The sequence below is a fragment of the Astatotilapia calliptera genome, chromosome 9 (assembly GCF_900246225.1).
Source record: "Astatotilapia calliptera chromosome 9, fAstCal1.2, whole genome shotgun sequence".
Taxonomy (NCBI): domain Eukaryota; kingdom Metazoa; phylum Chordata; class Actinopteri; order Cichliformes; family Cichlidae; genus Astatotilapia; species Astatotilapia calliptera.
Window position 1 is genome coordinate 17,611,917 of NC_039310.1, and position 24,688 is coordinate 17,636,604.

General features: G+C 41.4%; 1 protein-coding gene across 2 annotated transcripts; it reads left to right on the forward strand.

Annotated features, from left to right (window-relative positions):
• Positions 1-834: 834 nt before the first annotated feature.
• On the forward strand, positions 835-24,117 carry gramd1c (GRAM domain containing 1c). 2 transcript variants are annotated; one of them, XM_026180182.1, is made up of 18 exons: positions 835-1,020; positions 1,583-1,691; positions 2,000-2,123; positions 2,591-2,691; positions 3,082-3,177; positions 3,270-3,350; positions 17,135-17,253; positions 17,339-17,495; positions 17,650-17,809; positions 17,904-18,047; positions 18,157-18,275; positions 18,386-18,528; positions 19,764-19,867; positions 20,751-20,921; positions 21,330-21,396; positions 21,523-21,642; positions 22,007-22,112; positions 23,079-24,117. In XM_026180182.1, exons 2-18 carry the CDS (start codon positions 1,599-1,601, stop codon positions 23,145-23,147), a joined length of 1,974 nt encoding a protein of 657 aa, XP_026035967.1. In that variant the 5' UTR covers positions 835-1,020; positions 1,583-1,598; the 3' UTR covers positions 23,148-24,117. The 2 variants fall into 2 exon arrangements, with proteins under 2 accessions (XP_026035967.1, XP_026035966.1); XM_026180181.1 differs by having other exon boundaries at positions 1,586-1,691.
• Positions 24,118-24,688: the final 571 nt, after the last annotated feature.

A 24,688-nucleotide genomic window follows, 5' to 3' on the forward strand; every position in this document is an offset into this window, starting at 1 on the left:
TAAGGGGTCAAAAGTGTGCCAAGAAAATAGCCCCCACACTATTACACCAGCAGCAGCACCCTGAATGATTGAGCCAAGGCATGATGGGATACATCCTTTCATGCTGTTTATGCTCAAGTCTGATCTTACCATCCAAATGTCACAGCACAAATCAAGACTCATCAGACAAGGAAACTTTTTTTTTTTTTTCAGTCTTCTATCATCCAATTTTGGTGAAAAAGTAAATTGTAGCTTCAGTTTCCTGCTCTCAGCTGACAAGACCTGCACCATGTGTGGTCTCCTGCTGCTGTAACCCATCTGCTTCAAGGTTTCACACGTGTGTGCTTAAAGATGTTCTTCTGCAAACCTTGAGTGTAACAATGGTTTTGTAAAGTTACGGTCACCTGTCTGTCACCTCAAAGCAGTCTGGCCATTTTCTTCTTGCCTTTGGCATTAACAAAACATTTTTACTTGGATATTTTCTCTTTTTAGAATATTTTCTGTAAACTAGAGAGAGTTGGGCTGGAAAATCAGCAGTTTCTGAAATAGTCAGACCAAAAGGACTGCCACGTTTACAGTCACGTAAATAACCTTGCTTCTCTATTCTGATACTCAGATCATCCTGGGCATATCTACATGTGTAAATATATTACGCTGCTGCCTTGTGATTGGCTGAGGAACAGTAAACAGGTATATATGAAATACTTAAAAAAAAATCACAATGCGCTACTCAGTCAAATGGCTATAATTGAAATCAACCTTTCATCTGGAGGATTACTAAAATAAAAGGAGGGAGGGGCCTTTTTTGAAGATTTAAGTAATTGAGTGAAGCCCAATGAGCGTCACCACCAATGAGATGACAACTCCCTTAAGGAATGCTCCCTGGGCCGGATAAGATGCACCTGCAGGAAGGCGTGCCAAGAGCACTTTAAACTCGGGAGAGCCTCGGAGTTGTGTGGGACAAACGGCTGCGTTTTTATTTATTTATTTATTTTAACCTCGGTCACGCATAGCAGAAATCCTGGGTCCACTACGTGACAGGTAAGTGCGCTCATTAGAGAGCACGTGGAGATGTAAACATAAGCTTGATAACAGAGTATCTGATCTTTGATAGTCTTTTATCAACTTGAGCTGTTTGACTTGGCTGCACATCAGCTGATAGCTCCCATCTCTCATCTCTATCTCGGCGAACGGGAAAAGGGGGAGGCTGCTTTAAAGTCCTGACTTTTTTTCTGCTGTCAACTTTTAACTTGTGGCCACAAAACCTGCCCTTTTACCGAAGGTAAGCTCGTGGTAAGCTTTCCAGTTTACCACGAGATCGTGCAGGTTTCTGTTCAGTGGCATGCCTGCACATCCTCACTAAGCTCTCTAGTCAAACCAGTTCCGTTGAAGCGATAATGACCTCCCCAGCGGACCTGATGTTTGTTGACATTTTGCAGGTTATTAGAGTTCAACCCTCCAAAAAGAGCTTTCCGCCTCGTCCTGACACCCGCTAATCAAAGTTTAAAGCGATAACGCTAAAGCACGAATGGTTTAAACATAGCATATTACAGCATAGCCAAATGTATAAACCCACATATATCAATGCACTTTTGCTTCTAAGCAGCGCAGCAGAGCAGATGGACCAGGTATCCAACCGGTCAGGAGTGGGCAGTGATGACATCACAGATGATACCTCACTGCCGGACCTGAGGTGGAGCTCAGATGAAGATGTAAGGAAAAAATACAACTAACATAAAGCTGCTGCTGCTCTCATCAGTGCCATAAACTGTGAAATGGAAAATCTTTCACTGCCCCCTTGTGGGAGGCCATGTTTCCTCCCAGCACAAAGGTGTGATTGCTGTTTCCTCCCTGAGGCTCATAAATCTGCTCATCATCTGGAGATGTTCTTTATTTTATCATGCCTGTCTACACATGTTAATCTCGGTTTTACAGATCTCATCGTTTTGTTGTTTCTTTCGCAAATTCTTGCTCTGCATTAAAGTCCTCGTGTCATTGATGTGAACTGTTCCTCTGTCAGAGCTCTGACGTTCAGACACAGTGCCTCGCGGCACCTCAGCCTCCTGTGCCAACCTACAAACAGAGGCTCGAGGAGTTTAAGAAGCTGTTCAAAGAGCTGCCTGAAACAGAGAGACTCCTAGTGGGTGAGTTGAAAAGGCTACCATTGTTGGGTCTTTCATTGTGTACATCAGTTCCATTCTTTATATCCAAATGCATCATAATATTTATTTTATTTGTGTCATGACATTCAATTCTCTATGGGCGTCTTTGCATCATTAAATTTCTGTAAACAGTGCACATCATTTATTATGTTAGAGCTGCTAAGGAACCTCCAGTCACATAAACAATGATCATTTCTCGAGCTTTTAGCAACAGCCAGAAACCCACAGTTGTAACAATTTAATGAGCACTGCATTTCAGCACCAGTTTGTTTGTATAAGTTCAATATTTTAAATGATAAAAAGGATCTGCTCACAAAAAGGTTTCTCTGTGAAAATGCTCATCTTTATTCCAAATGCAGTTGAAACCTAAAAACGGCAAACACAGGTCAGAGACATTTATTTATATGCATGGCGTGTCTGCTTCAGCGCTCTTCTGTGTTTTTCCTCAGATTATCCGTGTGCCCTCCAGCGGGATATACTTCTACAGGGACGCATTTACCTCTCAGTGAACTGGGTCTGTTTCTACAGCAATGTGTTTCGTGGAACAAAGGTAATAACACTGAAGAGAAGGATGGAGAGCAGCAGGACGAGGGTGTAAACTATTTGCTGGCGTTTTCTTAAGTTGCAGTGTGTTTGACCTCTCAGTATCACTGTACCCAAGAGGTTAAACTCACTGATGATAGATATGTGGAGAAAATCCCAGCAGATAAGCAGTTTCTGACACTGTGACCAGTCCATCTGGAATAAACAACCAAAGTCATTTGTATCACCTTTCTCCCCCACTCACCTGACTGGAATTTCAGTAGATATGCTTAAATCTACTGTTGCTGCTATGTGATTTGCTGATTAGATATTTGCATTGGTGAACAGATGACACTGATGTTTGTTCTTCAAGCATTCACATTAACCTTTCACTATTATTATTATTATTTTCAAATAGATCACTCTGACACTTAAAAACATCACAAATATGACGAGAGAGAAAACTGCTCGATTCATTCCCAACGCCATCCAGATCTGCACGAGTACAGACAAGGTACCAAACTGCAATCATTCAGAGCTGGTTTAACATATGAAAAACACACATTTGCTTATATTCGGTTTCTCTCTTTGTATTTTCGCTCGCAGTTCTTCTTCACTTCCTTCTCAGCAAGAGAGAAAAGCTACCGGGAATTTTCTCGCATGTGGGAAAACACGCTGCTGGGTAAGGTAAGGCCCTGCTTCACCCACCTGTTGTTACCTGCAACAGCGCATTGTCCCAATCGGTACAGTACTCATGTCTATGTCCAACACTAGTTCATGATTTATAGTCATTTCCAAAAGCACTGCTGTGCGCAACTCCTCCAAAAACACCAGTGGTCCTGTGACTTTATGGAGCATTTATCTAATCAGTTCAGAGTACATATCATGCTCCACTACCCCAGCCACAAACGGTCTTCCTTTGAGGTAATCAGTCTTGTTTAGTTATTGCGTGTAGGGTTAACCATCTGCACACAGCACCGGTGTTTGTTCACGAGTCTAGCAGACACAAGGGTTTTATTTTATTTACATGTGTTAACCTGCATGTAAATGAGGGATGTACTTTTAAAATAAACCCACTGGAAGTCAGCTTTCACCTTTTACCCACTTCCTGTGTTCCTGTGTAGTAAAGGTAAACAAATAAGAATAAACAAGAACAGTTTTATTTGTATTGTCCGGATTTTTTTTTTTTTTTCATAGTAAAATGAACGATATCTCACTTGTGTTAAACCTGGACATGCAAAGTCATAACGTTTTTTTGTTTGTTTGTTTTAATTGAAACTATTGTCGTCATATCTATTTTTTTTTCCTTTTCCTGAAAGTGATCAAATTAATTCAAATGTGAGATGAATGCGGAAAATTCCACTCAGGTTAAGGCAGTAGCTTTGTTTTGGGTATTGAGACTAAAATAACCAGCATGGTTATCATAGGGTTTAAGATTAGAACCATTCAAGGCTCTTTGGTATCGGCACTGATTAATTTGTTAATCGCTGAACTTTGGACTCTCCCGTCATCGGTCTTTAGCCTCTGCCTTGGCACTATGGCAGCCTCTTCTCGTACTGCGGTAAAGTGAGCCGTCATTTGTGAGCCGCGGTCAAGCCAGCCGCCTCCTATCCGCCGCATAAATTTCCTTGCGCTTTTACACCAGTCTTTACGGTAGCGCCTTTTCGCTTTATGTGCCGATTGAAAGCCTATACCCGCGCACACGTGCACGCGCGCGAACAGTCGCGCGCGCATGCGCGCGCACAAATTACAATGTAACGGCCCGATACAGTCAATACAATTATGGAAATGTCAGAAATTCATTAAAAATCATCCTGAGTAGTTGATGTACAACTTTCAACACATCCCTCCTCTGGGACACCTACTGTACCTGTGTGCCAATTTTCATCCAGATTTACTGTAGAATTCCTCAGAAATTAAAGGAAACTTATATTCAATTCAATACAGTCAATACAATAGAATTATGTCAATTTTCCAAAATTCATTAAAAATCATCCTGAGTAGTTGATGTACAACTTTCAACACATCCCCCCTCTGGGACACCTACTGTACCTGTGTGCCAAGTTTCATCCAGATTTACTGTAGAATTCCTCAGAAATTAATGGAAACATTTATTCAATCTAATACAGCCAATGCACTACAATTGCATCAATTTTCAGAAATTCATTAAAAATCATGGGGATGGAGCTGGACTCCCTCAAGGTGGTGTCGGAGAGGCGGATGCTGTCCAAGATAAAGACAATGTTGGATAACACCTCCCACCCACTCCATGACATGTTGGTCAGTCACAGGAGCTCGTTCAGTGAGAGACTGAGATTACCGAAAAGCACCACTGAACGACACAGGAAATCATTCCTGCCTGTGGCCATCTCCCTGTACAACGCATCCACTTAACACACTGTTTGCTGCTACAACTACACATGTTTCTTTTCCAAATATTTATTTATAAGTGACTTATGTATGTATGTATGTATATATATGTATATATTGTACTATTCTTAGTTAGCGTATTGTCTGTCTTGTCTTAATGTTGGTTTAAAATGGAGCACTGTAACAAAAAATAATTTCCCCCAGGGATCAATAAAGTATTCTGATTCTGATTCTGATTCTGATCCTGAGTAGTACAACTTTCAACACATCCCCCCTCTGGGACACCTACTGTACCTGTGTGCCAATTTTCATCCAGATTTACTGTAGAATTCCTCAGAAATTAAAGGAAACTTATATTCAATTCAATACAGTCAATACAATAGAATTATGTCAATTTTCCAAAATTCATTAAAAATCATCCTGAGTAGTTGATGTACAACTTTCAACACATCCCCCCTCTGGGACACCTACTGTACCTGTGTGCCAGGTTTCAGCCCGATTTACTGTAGAATTCCTCAGAAATTAAAGGGTACTTGTATCCAATGCAGTCGGCCAATACAGTAGAATTATGTCAATTTTCAAAAATTCATTAAAAATCATCCTGAGTAGTTGATGTACAACTTTCAACACATCCCTCCTCTGGGACACCTACTGTACCTGTGTGCCAATTTTCATCCAGATTTACTGTAGAATTCCTCAGAAATTAATGGAAACATTTATTCAATCTAATACAGCCAATACACTACAATTGTGTCAATTTTCAAAAATTCATTAAAAATCATCCTGAGTAGTTGATGTACAACTTTCAACACATCCCCCCTCTGGGACACCTACTGTACCTGTGTGCCAAGTTTCATCCAGATTTACTGTAGAATTCCTCAGAAATTAAAGGGTACTTGTATCCAATGCAGTCAGCCAATACAATTTAATTATGTCAATTTTCAAAAATTCATGAAAAATCTTCCTGAGTAGTTGATGTACAACTTTCAACACATCCCCCCTCTGGGACACCTACTGTACCTGTGTGCCAAGTTTCATCCATATTTACTGTAGAATTCCTCAGAAATTAAAGGGTACTTGTATCCAATGCAGTTGGCCAATACAGTAGAATTGTGTCAATTTTCAAAAATTCATGAAAAATCATCCTGGGTAGTTGATGTCCAACTTTCAACACATCCCCCCTCTGGGACACCTACTGTACCTGTGTGCCACGTTTCATCCAAATTTACTGTAGAATTCCTCAGAAATTAAAGGAAACTTATATTCAATTCAATACAGTCAATACAATAGAATTATGTCAATTTTCAGAAATTCATTAAAAATCATCCTGAGTAGTTGATGTCCAACTTTCAACACATCCCCCCTCTGGGACACCTACTGTACCTGTGTGCCAAGTTTCATCCAAATTTACTGTAGAATTCCTCAGAAATTAAAGGAAACTTATATTCAATTCAGTACAGTCAATACAATAGAATTATGTCAATTTTCAGAAATTCATTAAAAATGATCCTGAGTAGTTGATGTCCAACTTTCAACACATCCCCCCTCTGGGACACCTACTGTACCTGTGTGCCAAGTTTCATCCAGATTTACTGTAGAATTCCTCAGAAATTAAAGGGTACTTTATTCAATTCAATACAGTCAATACAATAGAATTATGTCAATTTTCAAAAATTCATTAAAAATCATCCTGAGTAGTTGATGTACAACTTTCAACACATCCCCCCTCTGGGACACCTACTGTACCTGTGTGCCAAGTTTCATCCAAATTTACTGTAGAATTCCTCAGAAATTAATGGAAACATTTATTCAATCTAATACAGCCAATACACTACAATTGTGTCAATTTTCAAAAATTCATTAAAAATCATCCTGAGTAGTTGATGTACAACTTTCAACACATCCCCCCTCTGGGACACCTACTGTACCTGTGTGCCAAGTTTCATCCAGATTTACTGTAGAATTCCTCAGAAATTAAAGGGTACTTGTATCCAATGCAGTCAGCCAATACAATTTAATTATGTCAATTTTCAAAAATTCATGAAAAATCATCCTGAGTAGTTGATGTACAACTTTCAACACATCCCCCCTCTGGGACACCTACTGTACCTGTGTGCCAAGTTTCATCCAGATTTACTGTAGAATTCCTCAGAAATTAAAGGGTACTTGTATCCAATGCAGTCAGCCAATACAATTTAATTATGTCAATTTTCAAAAATTCATTAAAAATCATCCTGAGTAGTTGATGTACAACTTTCAACACATCTCCCCTCTGGGACACCTACTGTACCTGTGTGCCAAGTTTCATCCAAATTTACTGTAGAATTCCTCAGAAATTAATGGAAACATTTATTCAATCTATTACAGCCAATACACTACAATTGTGTCAATTTTCAAAAATTCATGAAAAATCATCCTGAGTAGTTGATGTCCAACTTTCAACACATCCCCCCTCTGGGACACCTACTGTACCTGTGTGCCAATTTTCATCCAGATTTACTGTAGAATTCCTCAGAAATTAATGGAAACATTTATTCAATCTATTACAGCCAATACACTACAATTGTGTCAATTTTCAAAAATTCATGAAAAATCATCCTGAGTAGTTGATGTCCAACTTTCAACACATCCCCCCTCTGGGACACCTACTGTACCTGTGTGCCAAGTTTCATCCAGATTTACTGTAGAATTCCTCAGAAATTAAAGGGTACTTGTATCCAATGCAGTCAGCCAATACAATTTAATTATGTCAATTTTCAAAAATTCATGAAAAATCTTCCTGAGTAGTTGATGTACAACTTTCAACACATCCCCCCTCTGGGACACCTACTGTACCTGTGTGCCAAGTTTCATCCAGATGTACTGTAGAATTCCTCAGAAATTAAAGGGTACTTGTATCCAATGCAGTCAGCCAATACAATTTAATTATGTCAATTTTCAAAAATTCATGAAAAATCTTCCTGAGTAGTTGATGTACAACTTTCAACACATCCCCCCTCTGGGACACCTACTGTACCTGTGTGCCAAGTTTCATCCAGATTTACTGTAGAATTCCTCAGAAATTAAAGGGTACTTGTATCCAATGCAGTCGGCCAATACACTACAATTATGGAAATTTCAGAAATTCATTAAAAATCATCCTGAGTAGTTGAGGTCCAACTTTCAACACATCCCTCCTCCGGGAAACCTGCTGTACGTCTGGGCCAAGTTTCAGCCAGATTTACTGTAATATTCTTCAGAAATTGCAGGGAACTTGTGTTCAGTGCAAGAAAGGCTGAAAGACGACCACCACTGAACAAGACACACAAGCTGAAACGTCAAGACTGGGCCAAGAAATATCTCAAGACTGATTTTTCTAAGGTTTTATGGACTGATGAAATGAGAGTGAGTCTTGATGGGCCAGATGGATGGGCCCGTGGCTGGATTGGTAAAGGGCAGATAGCTCCAGTCTGACTCAGACGCCAGCAAGGTGGAGGTGGAGTACTGGTTTGGGCTGGTATCATTAAAGATGAGCTTGTGGGGCCTTTTCGGGTTGAGGATGGAGTCAAGCTCAACTCCCAGTCCTACTGCCAGTTTCTCGAAGACACCTTCTTCAAGCAGTGGTACAGGAAGAAGTCTGCATCCTTCAAGAAAAACATGATTTTCATGCAGGACAATGCTCCATCACACGCGTCCAAGTACTCCACAGCGTGGCTGGCAAGAAAGGGTATAAAAGAAGAAAAACTAATGACATGGCCTCCTTGTTCACCTGATCTGAACCCCATTGAGAACCTGTGGTCCATCATCAAATGTGAGATTTACAAGGAGGGAAAACAGTACACCTCTCTAAACAGTGTCTGGGAGGCTGTGGTTGCTGCTGCACGCAATGTTGATGGTGAACAGATCAAAACACTGACAGAATCCATGGATGGCAGGCTTTTGAGTGTCCTTGCAAAGAAAGGTGGCTATATTGGTCGCTGATTTGTTGTTGTTTTGTTTTTGAATGTCGGCGAGGATTCCGCACGGCACTCCCCTCCATTCACCTCGCGAATCTCCGCTCTCTTCCAAACAAAGTCGACGAATTACTGCTCTTAAACCGGACTAACAAGGACTTTGCACGCTCTGCTGCCCTGTGCTTCACTGAAACCTGGCTCAGTGAGCGAGTCCCAGACGCTGTCTTAAATCTGCTGGGCTTCCAACTTCACCGGGCGGACCGCGAAACAGAGCTCTCAGGGAAAACAAAGGGTGGTGGAGTCTGCTTCTACATTTATGAAGGTTGGTGTACTGATGTCACAGTGTTACAGAAACACTGCAGCCCACACTTGGAAAGTTTTCTCATCAACTGTAAACCTTTTTATTCACCGCGGGAGTTTTCTTCCTTCATGCTGGTCGGAGTTTACATCCCTCCACAGGCCAACGCGAACAACGCACTGTGCGAGCTGGCTGACCAGATTACTACCCTGGAGAGGAAATTCCCGGATTCCTTTACAATTATTCTTGGGGATTTTAACAGAGCAAACCTAAACTACGAACTCCCTAAATACAGACAGCATATAGACTGCCCCACCAGGGACAACATCATACTGGATCACTGCTACACCACTCTAAAAGATGCCTATCGCTCTGTGCCCCGGGCAGCTTTGGGACATTCTGATCACTGCATGGTCCATCTTATTCCAGTTTATAGGCAAAAACTCAAACGTGCCAAGCCTGTAGTCAAAACTGTGAAGAAGTGGACTAATGCAGCAAAGCAGGAACTGCAGGACTGTTTTGACTCCACTGATTGGACTGTTTTTGAAGCTGCATCTGAGAACCTAGATGAGCTCACGGACACTGTGACATCATACATCAGTTTCTGTGAAGACGTGTGTGTGCCAGCAAAGACCTTTTGCACATACAACAACAATAAACCATGGTTCACTCCTAAACTCCAACATCTTCGCAAGGCCAAGGAGGACGCCTACAGAAGTGGTGACAGGGTCCTGTACAAGCAAGCCAGGAACACACTGACCAAGGAGATCAAAGCAGCTAAAAGGATCTACTCCCAGAAGCTGGAAGAACGGCTCTCAGCCAACGACCCTGCGTCAGTGTGGAGGGGCCTGCAGGAAATCACCAGCTACAGACGCCCCCCACCCACTATTGAAGCAAACAAAGACCTGGCCAACGAGTTAAACACTTTCTATTGCAGGTTTGAGACGGACAGACTCCCATGCCCCACCCTCCCCTCCCCAGGGACATTGCTTCAGACATTGATCCCCAACACACCTTCCACCTCTCCCCCCTTCACTCTGCCCCTCCCCAATCAAGACTCAACGACCACCCCCACCCTCCCCAATCCAGACTCAACGACCACCACCACCCTCTCCAACCCAGACTCAACGAACTCCACCACACCTCTCACCCCCCTTTCCTCCTCCCTGAAACTAAGAATACACACTCAGGATGTGAGCCGACTATTCCAGAAACAGAAGCCCAGGAAAGCCCCCGGACCAGACGGCGTCTCTCCCTCCTGCCTCAAAACCTGTGCTGAACAGCTGGCTCCCATCTTTACTCGCATCTTCAACAGATCCCTGGAGCTGTGTGAAGTTCCCTCCTTCTTCAAACGCTCCACCATCATCCCTGTTCCCAAGAAACCCACCATCACAGGACTGGATGACTACAGACCTGTCGCCTTGACGTCTGTGGTCATGAAATCCTTCGAACGACTGGTGTTAGCCCATCTGAAAGACATTACAGGCCACCAGCTGGACCCTCTGCAGTTTGCCTACCGGGCAAACAGGTCAGTGGATGATGCAGTGAACACGGGGCTGCATTACATCCTGCAACACCTTGACCGCCCGGGAACTTATGCCAGGGTCCTGTTTGTGGACTTTAGTTCGGCTTTTAACACCATTGTGCCTGAACTTCTTTCCTCCAAACTCTCCCAGCTCAGCGTGTCACCAGCTACCTGTCAGTGGATCACCAGCTTCCTGACAGACAGAAAGCAACAAGTGAGGCTGGGGGAGATCACCTCTGAAACCCGGTCCCTCAGTATTGGTGCCCTCAAGGATGTGTCCTCTCACCACTACTGTTCTCCCTCTACACTAACGACTGCACCTCCAATAACTCTGCTGTCAAACTCCTAAAGTTTGCAGATGACACCACTGTCATTGGCCTCATTCAAGATGGTGATGAGTCTGCATACCGGCAGGAAGTTTGAGTCGTACTGCGGTAAAGTGAGCCGTCATTTGTGGCCGCGGTCAAGCCAGCCGCCTCCTATCCGCCGCATAAATTTCCTTGCGCTTTTACACCAGTCTTTACGGTAGCGCCTTTTCGCTTTATGTGCCGATTGAAAGCCTATACCCGCGCACACGTGCACGCGCGCGAACAGTCGCGCGCGCATGCGCGCGCACAAATTACAATGTAACGGCCCGATACAGTCAATACAATTATGGAAATGTCAGAAATTCATTAAAAATCATCCTGAGTAGTTGATGTACAACTTTCAACACATCCCCCCTCTGGGACACCTACTGTACCTGTGTGCCAAGTTTCATCCAGATTTACTGTAGAATTCCTCAGAAATTAAAGGAAACTTATATTTCAATTCAATACAGTCAATACAATAGAATTATGTCATTTTCCAAAATTCATTAAAAATCATCCTGAGTAGTTGATGTACAACTTTCAACACATCCCCCCTCTGGACACCTACTGTACCTGTGTGCCAAGTTTCATCCAGATTTACTGTAGAATTCCTCAGAAATTAATGGAAACATTTATTCAATCTAATACAGCCAATGCACTACAATTGCATCAATTTTCAGAAATTCATTAAAAATCATGGGGATGGAGCTGGACTCCCTCAAGGTGGTGTCGGAGAGGCGGATGCTGTCCAAGATAAAGACAATGTTGGATAACACCTCCCACCCACTCCATGACATGTGGTCAGTCACAGGAGCTCGTTCAGTGAGAGACTGAGATTACCGAAAAGCACCACTGAACGACACAGGAAATCATTCCTGCCTGTGGCCATCTCCCTGTACAATGCATCCACTTAACACACTGTTTGCTGCTACAACTACACATGTTCTTTTCCAAATATTTATTTATAAGTGACTTATGTATGTATGTATGTATATATATGTATATATTGTACTATTCTTAGTTAGCGTATTGTCTGTCTTGTCTTAATGTGGTTTAAAATGGAGCACTGTAACAAAAAATAATTTCCCCCAGGGATCAATAAAGTATTCTGATTCTGATCTTGATTCTGATCCTGAGTAGTACAACTTTCAACACATCCCCCCTCTGGGACACCTACTGTACCTGTGTGCCAATTTTCATCCAGATTTACTGTAGAATTCCTCAGAAATTAAAGGAAACTTATATTCAATTCAATACAGTCAATACAATAGATTATGTCAATTTTCCAAAATTCATTAAAAATCATCCTGATAGTTGATGTACAACTTTCAACACATCCCCCCTCTGGGACACCTACTGTACCTGTGTGCCAGGTTTCAGCCCGATTTACTGTAGAATTCCTCAGAAATTAATGGGTACTTGTATCCAATGCAGTCGGCCAATACAGTAGAATTATGTCAATTTTCAAAAATTCATTAAAAATCATCCTGAGTAGTTGATGTCCAACTTTCAACACATCCCTCCTCTGGGACACCTACTGTACCTGTGTGCCAATTTTCATCCAGATTTACTGTAGAATTCCTCAGAAATAATGGAAACATTTATTCAATCTATTACAGCCAATACACTACAATTGTGTCAATTTTCAAAAATTCATGAAAAAATCATCCTGAGTAGTTGATGTACAACTTTCAACACATCCCCCCTCTGGGACACCTACTGTACCTGTGTGCCAAGTTTCATCCAGATTTACTGTAGAATTCCTCAGAAATAAAGGGTACTTGTATCCAATGCAGTCAGCCAATACAATTTAATTATGTCAATTTTCAAAAATTCATGAAAAATCTTCCTGAGTAGTTGATGTACAACTTTCAACACATCCCCCTCTGGGACACCTACTGTACCTGTGTGCCAAGTTTCATCCATATTTACTGTAGAATTCCTCAGAAATTAAAGGGTACTTGTATCCAATGCAGTTGGCCAATACAGTAGAATTATGTCAATTTTCAAAATTCATTAAAAATCATCCTGGGTAGTTGATGTCCAACTTTCAACACATCCCCCTCTGGGACACCTACTGTACCTGTGTGCCAAGTTTCATCCAAATTTACTGTAGAATTCCTCAGAAATTAAAGGAAACTTATATTCAATTCAATACAGTCAATACAATAGAATTATGTCAATTTTCAGAAATTCATTAAAAACATCCTGAGTAGTTGATGTCCAACTTTCAACACATCCCCCCTCTGGGACACCTACTGTACCTGTGTGCCAAGTTTCATCCAAATTTACTGTAGAATTCCTCAGAAATTAAAGGAAACTTATATTCAATTCAATACAGTCAATACAATAGAATTATGTCAATTTTCAGAAATTCATTAAAAATGATCCTGAGTAGTTGATGTCCAACTTTCAACACATCCCCCCTCTGGGACACCTACTGTACCTGTGTGCCAAGTTTCATCCAGATTTACTGTAGAATTCCTCAGAAATTAATGGGTACTTTATTCAATTCAATACAGTCAATACAATAGAATTATGTCAATTTTCAAAAATTCATTAAAAATCATCCTGAGTAGTTGATGTACAACTTTCAACACATCTCCCTCTGGGACACCTACTGTACCTGTGTGCCAAGTTTCATCCAAATTTACTGTAGAATTCCTCAGAAATTAATGGAAACATTTATTCAATCTATTACAGCCAATACACTACAATTGTGTCAATTTTCAAAAATTCATTAAAAATCATCCTGAGTAGTTGATGTACAACTTTCAACACATCTCCCCTCTGGGACACCTACTGTACCTGTGTGCCAAGTTTCATCCAGATTTACTGTAGAATTCCTCAGAAATTAAAGGGTACTTGTATCCAATGCAGCAGCCAATACAATTTAATTATGTCAATTTTCAAAAATTCATGAAAAATCTTCCTGAGTAGTTGATGTACAACTTTCAACACATCCCCCCTCTGGGACACCTACTGTACCTGTGTGCCAAGTTTCATCCAGATTTACTGTAGAATTCCTCAGAAATTAAAAGGTACTTGTATCCAATGCAGTCAGCCAATATTTAATTATGTCAATTTTCAAAAATTCATTAAAAATCATCCTGAGTAGTTGATGTACAACTTTCAACACATCTCCCCTCTGGGACACCTACTGTACCTGTGTGCCAAGTTTCATCCAAATTTACTGTAGAATTCCTCAGAAATTAAGGAACATTTATTCAATCTATTACAGCCAATACACTACAATTGTGTCAATTTTCAAAAATTCATGAAAAATCATCCTGAGTAGTTGATGTCCAACTTTCAACACATCCCCCTCTGGGACACCTACTGTACCTGTGTGCCAAGTTTCATCCAGATTTACTGTAGAATTCCTCAGAAATTAATGGAAACATTTATTCAATCTATTACAGCCAATACACTACAATTGTGTCAATTTTCAAAAATTCATGAAAAATCATCCTGAGTAGTTGATGTCCAACTTTCAACACATCCCCCTCTGGGACACCTACTGTACCTGTGTGCCAAGTTTCATCCAGATTTACTGTAGAATTCCTCAGAAATTAAAGGGTACTTGTATCCAATGCAGTCAGCCAATACAATTTAATTATGTCAATTTTCAAAAATTCATGAAAATCTTCCTGAGTAGTTGATGTACAACTTTCAACACATCCCCCCTCTGGGACACCTACTGTACCTGTGTGCCAAGTTCATCCAGATGTACTGTAGAATTCCTCAGAAATAAAGGGTACTTGTATCCAATGCAGTCAGCCAATACAATTAATTATGTCAATTTTCAAAAAATCATGAAAAATCTTCCTGAGTAGTTGATGTACAACTTTCAACACATCCCCCCTCTGGGACACCTACTGTACCTGTGTGCCAAGTTTCATCCAGATTTACTGTAGAATTCCTCAGAAATTAATGGGTACTTGTATCCAATGCAGTCGGCCAATACACTACAATTATGGAAATTTCAGAAATTCATTAAAATCATCCTGAGTAGTTGAGGTCCAACTTTCAACACATCCCTCCTCCGGAAACCTGCTGTACGTCTGGGCCAAGTTTCAGCCAGATTTACTGTAATATTCTTCAGAAATTGCAGGGAACTTATGTTCAGTGCAAGAAAGGCTGAAAGACGACCACCACTGAACAAGACACACAAGCTGAAACGTCAAGACTGGGCCAAAAAATATCTCAAGACTGATTTTTCTAAGGTTTTATGGACTGATGAAATGAGAGTGAGTCTTGATGGGCCAGATGGATGGGCCCGTGGCTGGATTGGTAAAGGGCAGATAGCTCCAGTCTGACTCAGACGCCAGCAAGTGGAGGTGGAGTACTGGTTTGGGCTGGTATCATTAAAGATGAGCTTGTGGGGCCTTTTCGGGTTGAGGATGGAGTCAAGCTCAACTCCCAGTCCTACTGCCAGTTTCTCGAAGACACCTTCTTCAAGCAGTGGTACAGGAAGAAGTCTGCATCCTTCAAGAAAAACATGATTTTCATGCAGGACAATGCTCCAATCAACCGCGTCCAAGTACTGTAGGGTTAACCATCTGCACACAGCACCGGTGTTTGTTCACGAGTCTAGCAGACACAAGGGTTTTATTTTATTTACATGTGTTAACCTGCATGTAAATGAGGGATGTACTTTTAAAATAAACCCACTGGAAGTCAGCTTTCACCTTTTACCCACTTCCTGTGTTCCTGTGTAGTAAAGGTAAACAAATAAGAATAAACAAGAACAGTTTTATTTGTATTGTCCGGATTTTTTTTTTTTTTTCATAGTAAAATGAACGATATCTCACTTGTGTTAAACCTGGACATGCAAAGTCATAACGTTTTTTTGTTTGTTTGTTTTAATTGAAACTATTGTCGTCATATCTATTTTTTTTTCCTTTTCCTGAAAGTGATCAAATTAATTCAAATGTGAGATGAATGCGGAAAATTCCACTCAGGTTAAGGCAGTAGCTTTGTTTTGGGTATTGAGACTAAAATAACCAGCATGGTTATCATAGGGTTTAAGATGAGAACCATTCAAGGCTCTTTGGTATCGGCACTGATTAATTTGTTAATCGCTGAACTTTGGACTCTCCCGTCATCGGTCTTTAGCCTCTGCCTTGGCACTATGGCAGCCTCTTCTCGTGGGTGTGGGTCTCCTGGGATCTGCAGCGCAAACACCTGAATATAAAAGTTCATTGACCTCTGCAGGTGTGGCCAGGACGGCTGATTTGCATTGACGACTGGCCTCCAGTCGCACTTGACGCTTCGCTGGTGTTGACGTTGAAACTGTCAGAGGGTTTACTCTAACAAAAATAAAGAAGCTTCCTGTGGCTGTTTCACGAATAAGAGAACGGGAGGTACAAAAAGCTTTCTATTTACCTTTTTTCACTGGAGCAAATCTGGGCGGCGCGTCTTGGACTCGCTTGAGTTGTCTACTTCCTGAATGTGGGTGCGCTGTGCGTCCAGGTCACTGATCACTGCCTGGGAGCCAGTAAACGCTCGCAGCTGTGGGATTGTTGTCCTTTAACGCGTAAGTAAAACCTGCGTGTACGGATCTCAAACGTTTTTGTGGGTTTCACGTGAAACAATAATTCGTTCTCATTCGACAAAAACGCGTAAATTTCCAGTGGAATAAACGGGTCTACAATAATCTCGTTCATCTATTTTGAAGTGAAGATCTTGTTTGTGTAACACTGTTTTGTGTCTAAAAACTGAAGGTCCCGCTTATTAACACTGTATGGAAGCTTTTGAACCTTTGTCTGCCAAGGGTTAATGCCAAAGTGTAAGATGAGTATCTATGCAGGTCAGAGAGATAAGGTCAGCCAGTTTGTCGCCCATGGTGACAATACAGCAGGTTTGCTTGATCAGTTTGGGAGTTTTTTTCTTCCTTTGTGTGTCTGTGTGCTTATCTCCTAGGTAAAGACCTCACGTGTCATTCATTTCAAGCAAAACGTCATGGTTGACTTGCCTTTTCCCATCTCTTTCAGTCTCTGACCAGCCACGAGTTATGGCAGACGGTTAGGCAGCATTATGGTTTTGATCTTGGCTTAAGCTATGAAGAGATGGATAGCTCACCGATAATAGCAGAATCAAACATGCAGACCAGGTAAACGCACCTACACCTCCATCTCCAGCCACACGCACCGCATGACATGTTTAGAATCTGATGTCGCCCATTTGTTTGCTTGCAGCCTGACAGCCAGGCCTGGCGGAGATGACGGTCCAGGGAGACTAGAGCGGCCCCCTTTCCTCCGCATCCCTGAAGTGGAAAATGGACCCTTGGACACCTCCACACCTCAAGGGGAAGAAATGCCTTCCCCTATTGGCTCACAGAGCTCTTCCAACTTGGTATTTAAGCAATCACGTTTTTAATACTGCAACTGTATATCCATCTTTTTTTTGCAAGAATTATGACAAAACTAGCCATAATTGCACCTCAGATCCAATTATGGTAACAGACCTCAAAGGAAAACAAAAATACGAAAAACTTGTCTTCTTGCAGGAGGACTTTCGTAACACCCCATCCCAAAGGCGCAGTCCGGCTCCCCAACTGGACCGCCTCGTCCCGGAGCGCGTCTCCAAGCGCTCCTCCCTTTCTCTTGACCTTAACGCCAACGAAAACGGCATGTCTGAGGAAAGCGGCTCGGAAAGCGAAGAAGAAGGTGACAAGATGCCGCTCAGGGCCTGGTGCATGCTTAAAAGGTGTGGTTTTGTTTTTTGTGGTTTAATATCTTTCTTCCTCTTTTCTCTCCTCAGTGGAGGACCGCGTTGGTCTGTCTCAGGTGTCCGGTCGACAGTATTTGAACCGGGTTTTCCACATCGGTGCAAAACATATGTTTGGAATTCTCTTCACCGACTCCACCTTCATGCGCAGGTTTATGGATGCCCGGAAGATAACCAGTAAGGCTTTTTATTTAAAAAAAAAAAAAAAGAGAAAAGTTTTCATTCAGATCTAGCAAATAAAAGCTCTTGTGTGCACAGTATTCAAGGTTGCCTTTTGTGTTCTCAGATATCACCTCTACTGCCTGGCAAAAAGACTCTTCTGGTAACATGAAGCGGAGTCTGAACTACACAATAACCATCAACAACCCTCTGATTGGGAAGTTCTCCACTGCTACGGAGTACCAGGTGTGTTTACATCAGCATGAATGACGCTTTCCAGCTCAAATTGATTAATTTATATGTTAATGTTGTTTGAACTACGCCTGGCTGCTTATTTGTACTTTATTATCTGTCAGACGCTGTACAAAGAATCCAGGGATGGTCAATATTACCTCATAAACTCGGAGGTGTACACACATGACGTTCCCTATCATGACTACTTCTACACTCAAACCCGCTACTACATCATGAGTAACTCTAAAAGGAAATGTCGACTAAGGTAAAGTGTCAACTTTTTTTCTGGGTCTGGTTTATTTGGCACTACACTTAGACAAAGCTAGGTGTACTTCATATTAAACTGTACAAAACTAGCAATTTTAACATTTATTAAGTGGTAAACACACAGTTATATCCTAATTAGATACTGCGCCATGTAAAAACCTTCACCCACCTTTCATGTCTTTATATTATGAGTCAGTATCTCTACAGACTTTATACTCTACCTGATTGCATTTTTTTAGTCACTTAACAAAGACCTATAATTTCTTCAAGCTTGGGGGGGGGCTGGGCTAACTCAGTGGATGAACCAGTGTTGTCTGCACATAACCATTTTACATTTAGGCACGGAGTAGTGCAGTGGTTAGGATGGTCACCTCACAGGGTTCTGGATTCTCCAGTTTCGTCCCAGAACATTAATGGTGTTAACTGGTGGTTAACTGTGGATGTGAGCATTAAAGGTCGTCCCTCTCTGTGTTAGTCCTGCATTACATTAGCAACTTGCTAAGATGTGATTTTGTGACTCCTTGGCAGGTGCTCAAATGTGATTGTTTTTTTTTTTTTTTTATTTGTTTTTTTTGGCTCATTCTTCTACAGTCTTTAAATCCTGGAGGTTGTGTTGGCCTCATCTATGAACTCTGACCTCCTAGTCGTTTCCGTAGATCTTTCAATTGAATTCAGGTCAGGTGATTGGCCGGGCCATTCTAGCAGCTGTATTTTCTTTCTCTGAAACCAACCTAGTTTCCCTGGCAGTGTGTTTGGATCTGTCTCATTTCATCGTCTTCATCCTGCTAGATGGCAGCAGATCTTACTCAAGAATGTCTTTGCACATTTTTCTGTTCATCCTTCCTTTTTAATTATATGAAGCGTGCCAGTGCCACATGCTGGAAAAACAGCCCCACACCATGATGTTCCCACTTCCAAACTTCACTGCTAGTTTTGGGGTGATATGGAGTGCCTTTTGAACTCCAAACATGGCGTGTATTGTGCCAGCCAAAGAGTTCAGATTTGGTCTCTTCTGAACACGCCATTATCTCCCAGTATTTCACGGGTTTGTCTAAATACTGGTTCCTGATTTGAGCACTGGGTCGAGCAAGCAAGGCTAATGCAGAGGCTTTGTTTAATTTGATGCAAAGTATATCTTCATCACACATTATTTGTGTAGTTAACCATGTTATCAGTGAGTCTGACTTTTACTTTTATTCTCCTTAACTGGATGTTACTCTGTCACATTATCAGGGTGTATACCGATGTAAAGTACAAGAAGCAGCCATGGGGCCTCGTGAAGTCCTTTATTACCAAAAACTCCTGGAGCGGCATAGAAGAGAATTTCCGGCATCTGGGTGAGTAGACGGCCTCATCTCCACGCTGTGGAGGGAGAAGAGGGCACTTGCCTGTCTCCTTTCTTCAGCCTGTGATTTTCTTTTCCCTGATCTGATATGAACGAAGGCTCCAACACGCACCATCTAAAGAAACTGATGAGAAACAAAGTCGCAGACATCTATCAGTCTGGAAACTATTATAAAGGCATTTCTAAGGCCTTGGGACTCCAGTGGACCACCCTTACCCACTAATAGAGAAAACTTGGACCAGTGGTGAACCTTCACAGGAGGGGCTGGCCTACCAAAGTTAATTAGATAACTTAAATCGGAGGCCTTTTTTTTTTTGCACCACGGACCGGTTTATGTCCGACAATATTTTTGCAGACCGGCTTTTAAGGTGTCGTGGATAAATACAACAAAATAAGACCAGTACTGGTTCCAAAAAAGATTTATTTATAACACACGGAGAAAAAAGACCCAGGGAAACAGAGTTAATGATAAAAACTATTTAAAAAAAAAAAAAAAAAAGACAATTTAACTGACTTAAATTGACAACTCATCCAAGTCACACAAGAACCTGTAATATCATGTAAAAGAACAGCAGGCCTCACTCGTTTCAGTTAAGGTTAAGAGTTTATGATTTAACAATAAGGAGACTGGGGGCAGAATGGCATACATGAACGGCGTTCCAAGAAGAAAACCACTGCTGACCACAAATGACACATACGCACATCTCATACCTGCCAAAAAACATTTGGGAAAATACAGTGTTGAGATGTTTTGGCATGACCATAAACGGGCCAGGCCGTTCATGCTGATTACTTTTGCTTTTGCTGAGTTAACCCACCTGTTTCCTTTTATTTATATATATTTTTTGGTTTTGCCCTGTGATTACACAACACAGAAGCAGAACTGCTGGAGGAGGAAGCAGAGATGAACCAAGGAGGTGGAGAGGCGGGGAAGATGGGTGGGCTTCGCAGGAGGAGGCGGACTTACAGCCGGACTCTGGCAGAGCATTCAAAGCCCAAAAAGCAGTATAGGCACGACGCTGAGCAGCACAGAGAAGGCAACATGGGTACTGACGCCTTTTTAATAATGAAACTACAGTTTATGAAAATGGGGTGGTGGGATCATTATAACTGTGCTTGGCTTTGAATTAAACACTTAAAGTTGATATTTTCATTGTAATGGCCTAAACTGGATTCAAGTAATCCTTAATGTGGGCTTAGACATTTAATACACTTTTTACTGTACACTTTGAATAGGAAAGACTCAAACCTGTTATAACTGTGTCATCTTAAGTAGAGTTATGGTACAATCTTTTGACACGCTCAGAGAACAGCAACTTTTATACCTCAAGCAAAAAACTGCTTGTCATTAAGAGGAAATGTCTTGACAAATGCGACGTGCTCTGAGTGCAATATTATCCTCATAGGACTGCTAGTCAAAAACTGTTGTGTTGATGTTTGCTGCTGTATTTCAGGCCCTGTAGATATGAAAGGTCCGTATCGATGGAATGTCACAACGATAGTGGCTGGGATGAGTGTGGTGTAAGTTACCACACACACACACAGAAAGATAACTGTTTGTTTTGACTTACAAAAAAAAAGTTTTAGTCACTTCCGCCTGCCTGCTCTGTTGGTCAGATTACTCAATACCTTCTGCCTTTTTTACAGTCTGCTGATCCTGACAATGCTGAATCTAGGCTTGTTTTTTAAGCTGTGGGCCATGGAGGATGTGGCCCAGCGCATGTATCTGACTACAAAGCATCGCCTGAGGGAGAGGAGCGAGGCCAGGTCAGTTGACTTCCCACTGCTTCTTTGTGACCTGCGTATAACCGAGGACTGTTCATAGATGGTACCTGTAATAGCTGTTGCCACAAGCGCTCAGAAAGCAGAAGTCTTAGTGTGGGTGGACGAGAGGAAGGGGTTCGTCTTCCTCCAGTTTTGTCTGGCCGTTTAAGCAACCCACATACAGCACAAGAGAGCTCTTGTTTTAATGACTCAGTGTTCAAACTGTCTGCTTCTGTGAATTTTTGGTGTTATGTAAGTGACATCAGTGGCCTTCTTTCACATTCTTCACTTCGTTTCCGTTTCTGGTTCTTCTGTAGCAAAAATACCTTACACATGAGAATGAATTCCTCCTTTTGTTATTTAACAGCTTAGCTGCTGAGTATGGATCCAAACTGGGAGCAGCGTTGAGGTCTCCAGAGGAGCTGCGCTTACTCAAAAATGTACTTCAGGACTCCATTAACCTCTTAGAACAGGTAGGTTGTTTAAAAGACCAGTTCATCACAAAATCAAATGTAAATATTTTTCCTTTGTTTAGATTTGTTCTGTTTTGGTTTGATTTGCTCATTTTTGCATATTACGAAGGCCTTTTTTCCTGTCAGTGACTTACTCAAAATCCTGAGTGACAAGACTGAACTGCACATTTAACAGCTGACATTTATATAGTTCAATGAGTTTCTGTTGTGATGGGGTCTGTTTTAAATTGCAAAGCATGTGCTTGTGTTAAAGTGCAGAGCATCGTGGCATTGGCACGAGTAAGGAAAGAAAGGAATTATCTGTTTCTTAGTGTTGTCTTTCAGCCTGACTGCAGTTCTCCCGTATCTTTGCAAACAATACGGCACCAAAATCCTGAAAAATGGCAGACTGACATTTGGATTCATGTTTACTAAACATATGCTTTTTTTTTTTCTTTTTTTTTTAATTTGTGAGAACTTCAAACATTTAAATAGCTATATATAGTGGTGGAGTTGAGATAAGAGTAATTAATTATGGCCATCTGTGAAGGCACCAATATTGCTAAATGAGCAGGATAAGCAAACCACTTTCTGCAGATATTCTAGCAGAGAGACTGCAGCTCTTTGCCTGCTCTCACTCCAGACGTCGAAAATATGTGGAGCATTATAAAATTAAAGAATCTGACAAGGATGGCCTGATCTCTTGAACATATCTTGTCCTGTATTAAGAAATGTAAATAAATGTTGTCTTTGTTCCTTCCATTAAATGCAGACTTACACAATATAGAACAGTTTTAATATCATGGCACTCTTGTGATTTACACAGCTTTTTAGAGTGATTCACATTTAGGCTCCATAAACCTAAAGAGTTGGAAGAAATATGAACACATCTGTTTTTTGTTTTTTTTGGGGGGGCAGGCAGTCTGTTATGTTAGCTCAAAGCCTAACACTGGTGTTCATCTGGTCTTGTACGTGTTCTCCTTGCAGCTTCGTACTTCACTGGTGATGCTGCAACAGAATTTTGCAACAGCCAATCACACTGCAGCGCAGCAGTGACGCAGCCACGCCTGGTGACTACAAAGCACCTGTCCCTGTGGGTAAAACGACACTGAAGCACTGAACCTCTGCTATCCACAGATGTTGCCATGTGGGCATCCCCAGGCACATGCCGTGTTTTCTTCGTGGTTATGCATCCCGAAGCCTGTGGTGAGGTATCAGGTGCCAGGATGTTGTTTGTTTTCTAAGCTGCGGACTGACTGCTGGGAGGAGGATTATGTTTCACCAGTCTGGTTTAGATTTCTGCAGAGGACCACTCAGCTCCCGCAGCTTCCATGGTTATTTTAATGAGCCTTGTGCCACATGAACTGTTGTGAATACTTTAGTTTTATTTTTGGGATGTGAGTCAATATTATTTAAGCTTTTTGCACACATTTACGTTTTTGCACGAGTCTTATGAGTAAGGCTGACTTAAGCTCCTCTCCCCAACAAATCCCGCTAATCAGTGACTCAGACTTGAAGGATCATCTACACACTGTGGTCTCGAATCATTTTGTACATGTATACTTCAGTTATTCTGGCCTGCTGATATTTCAATGATTACACTGTGGTTCTCTCCTGGACCTTAAATGAAGCAGACCAGAACTGATCCTCATCACCTGTTCAGGTATAATCAGGGTTTTTTTTTTTTTTTTTGTTTTTTCCTCTCCTCTGCACTGATCCAAATTTAGAGAACTGTACGATTTTTGTAGTTTAAAATGCTTTTGATGAGGTGATCTTTCAGCGAAGGTGTTGGCTCGGACTATCTCAGTACTGTGAACTCACTCTGTCAACATTAGAGGAAAGCTTGTTCTATTTTATTTTATTTTATTTTTTTAATTCTTAAGGTTTACACATGTCATTCTTGAATTTGAAGACTCCCATTTTCCTGTACGTATAAATCAATTTCATTGAATTTGACTGTGTTTGGTCCTGATTGTTGTCGCTGTCTTGTCATTGATCATTTTAATAAATATTACTTTTGCCAGAAGTTTTGACTTTTCCTGGAAACCTTTAAATATAAACACTATTTATATTTTAAACTCTTAATGACGATTTTTCTAAATGATGTCTCAGTGTAAATAATGAGCTTAATTTCCAAGTTTGGTGCTTTCTCTTGTTGTGCCAGTGGAACAAACGGTTTCACCAGTGATTGATTTGGAACCTGGTATAAGGCTGATCTGTGTTGGCACAAAGTGATATTTATCTTTGGAAGAATCTGACTTAACTAAGACAGAACTGCCATATAGACTTTTTTTTTCTTTAAACCCCCCCCCCCCCCCCAAAACAAACAAAACCAAAACACACACAGATTGTGTTGGTAGGAGCTGCATAGATGCTCTGCTGGGGGAAGCAAAAGATTAAATGGGACTAAAGCCAAATGTGTCTCCATTATTTTGTCACAGGCGAAACATAATATGATCGAGAGTGTTTAATTATTGACCACAAGTCTGTCCTAATTCATCCTCAAAGGAAATTCTATTTCCTCTGTAGTATTCACTTACAGTAGTGATAGCGGGGACTAAACTGCAAGGAGACTCATTTATATTGCATATGGCAGG

Bases quoted from the DNA above. Each gene is read 5' to 3' on its own strand.
- gramd1c (XM_026180182.1), top strand. From the start codon at position 1,599: ATGGACCAGGTATCCAACCGGTCAGGAGTGGGCAGTGATGACATCACA. The intron at 17,254-17,338 runs GTAAACGCACCT...GTTTGCTTGCAG, and splicing joins GAATCAAACATGCAGACCAG to CCTGACAGCCAGGCCTGGCG. The intron at 21,643-22,006 runs GTCAGTTGACTT...GTTATTTAACAG, and splicing joins AGGGAGAGGAGCGAGGCCAG to CTTAGCTGCTGAGTATGGAT.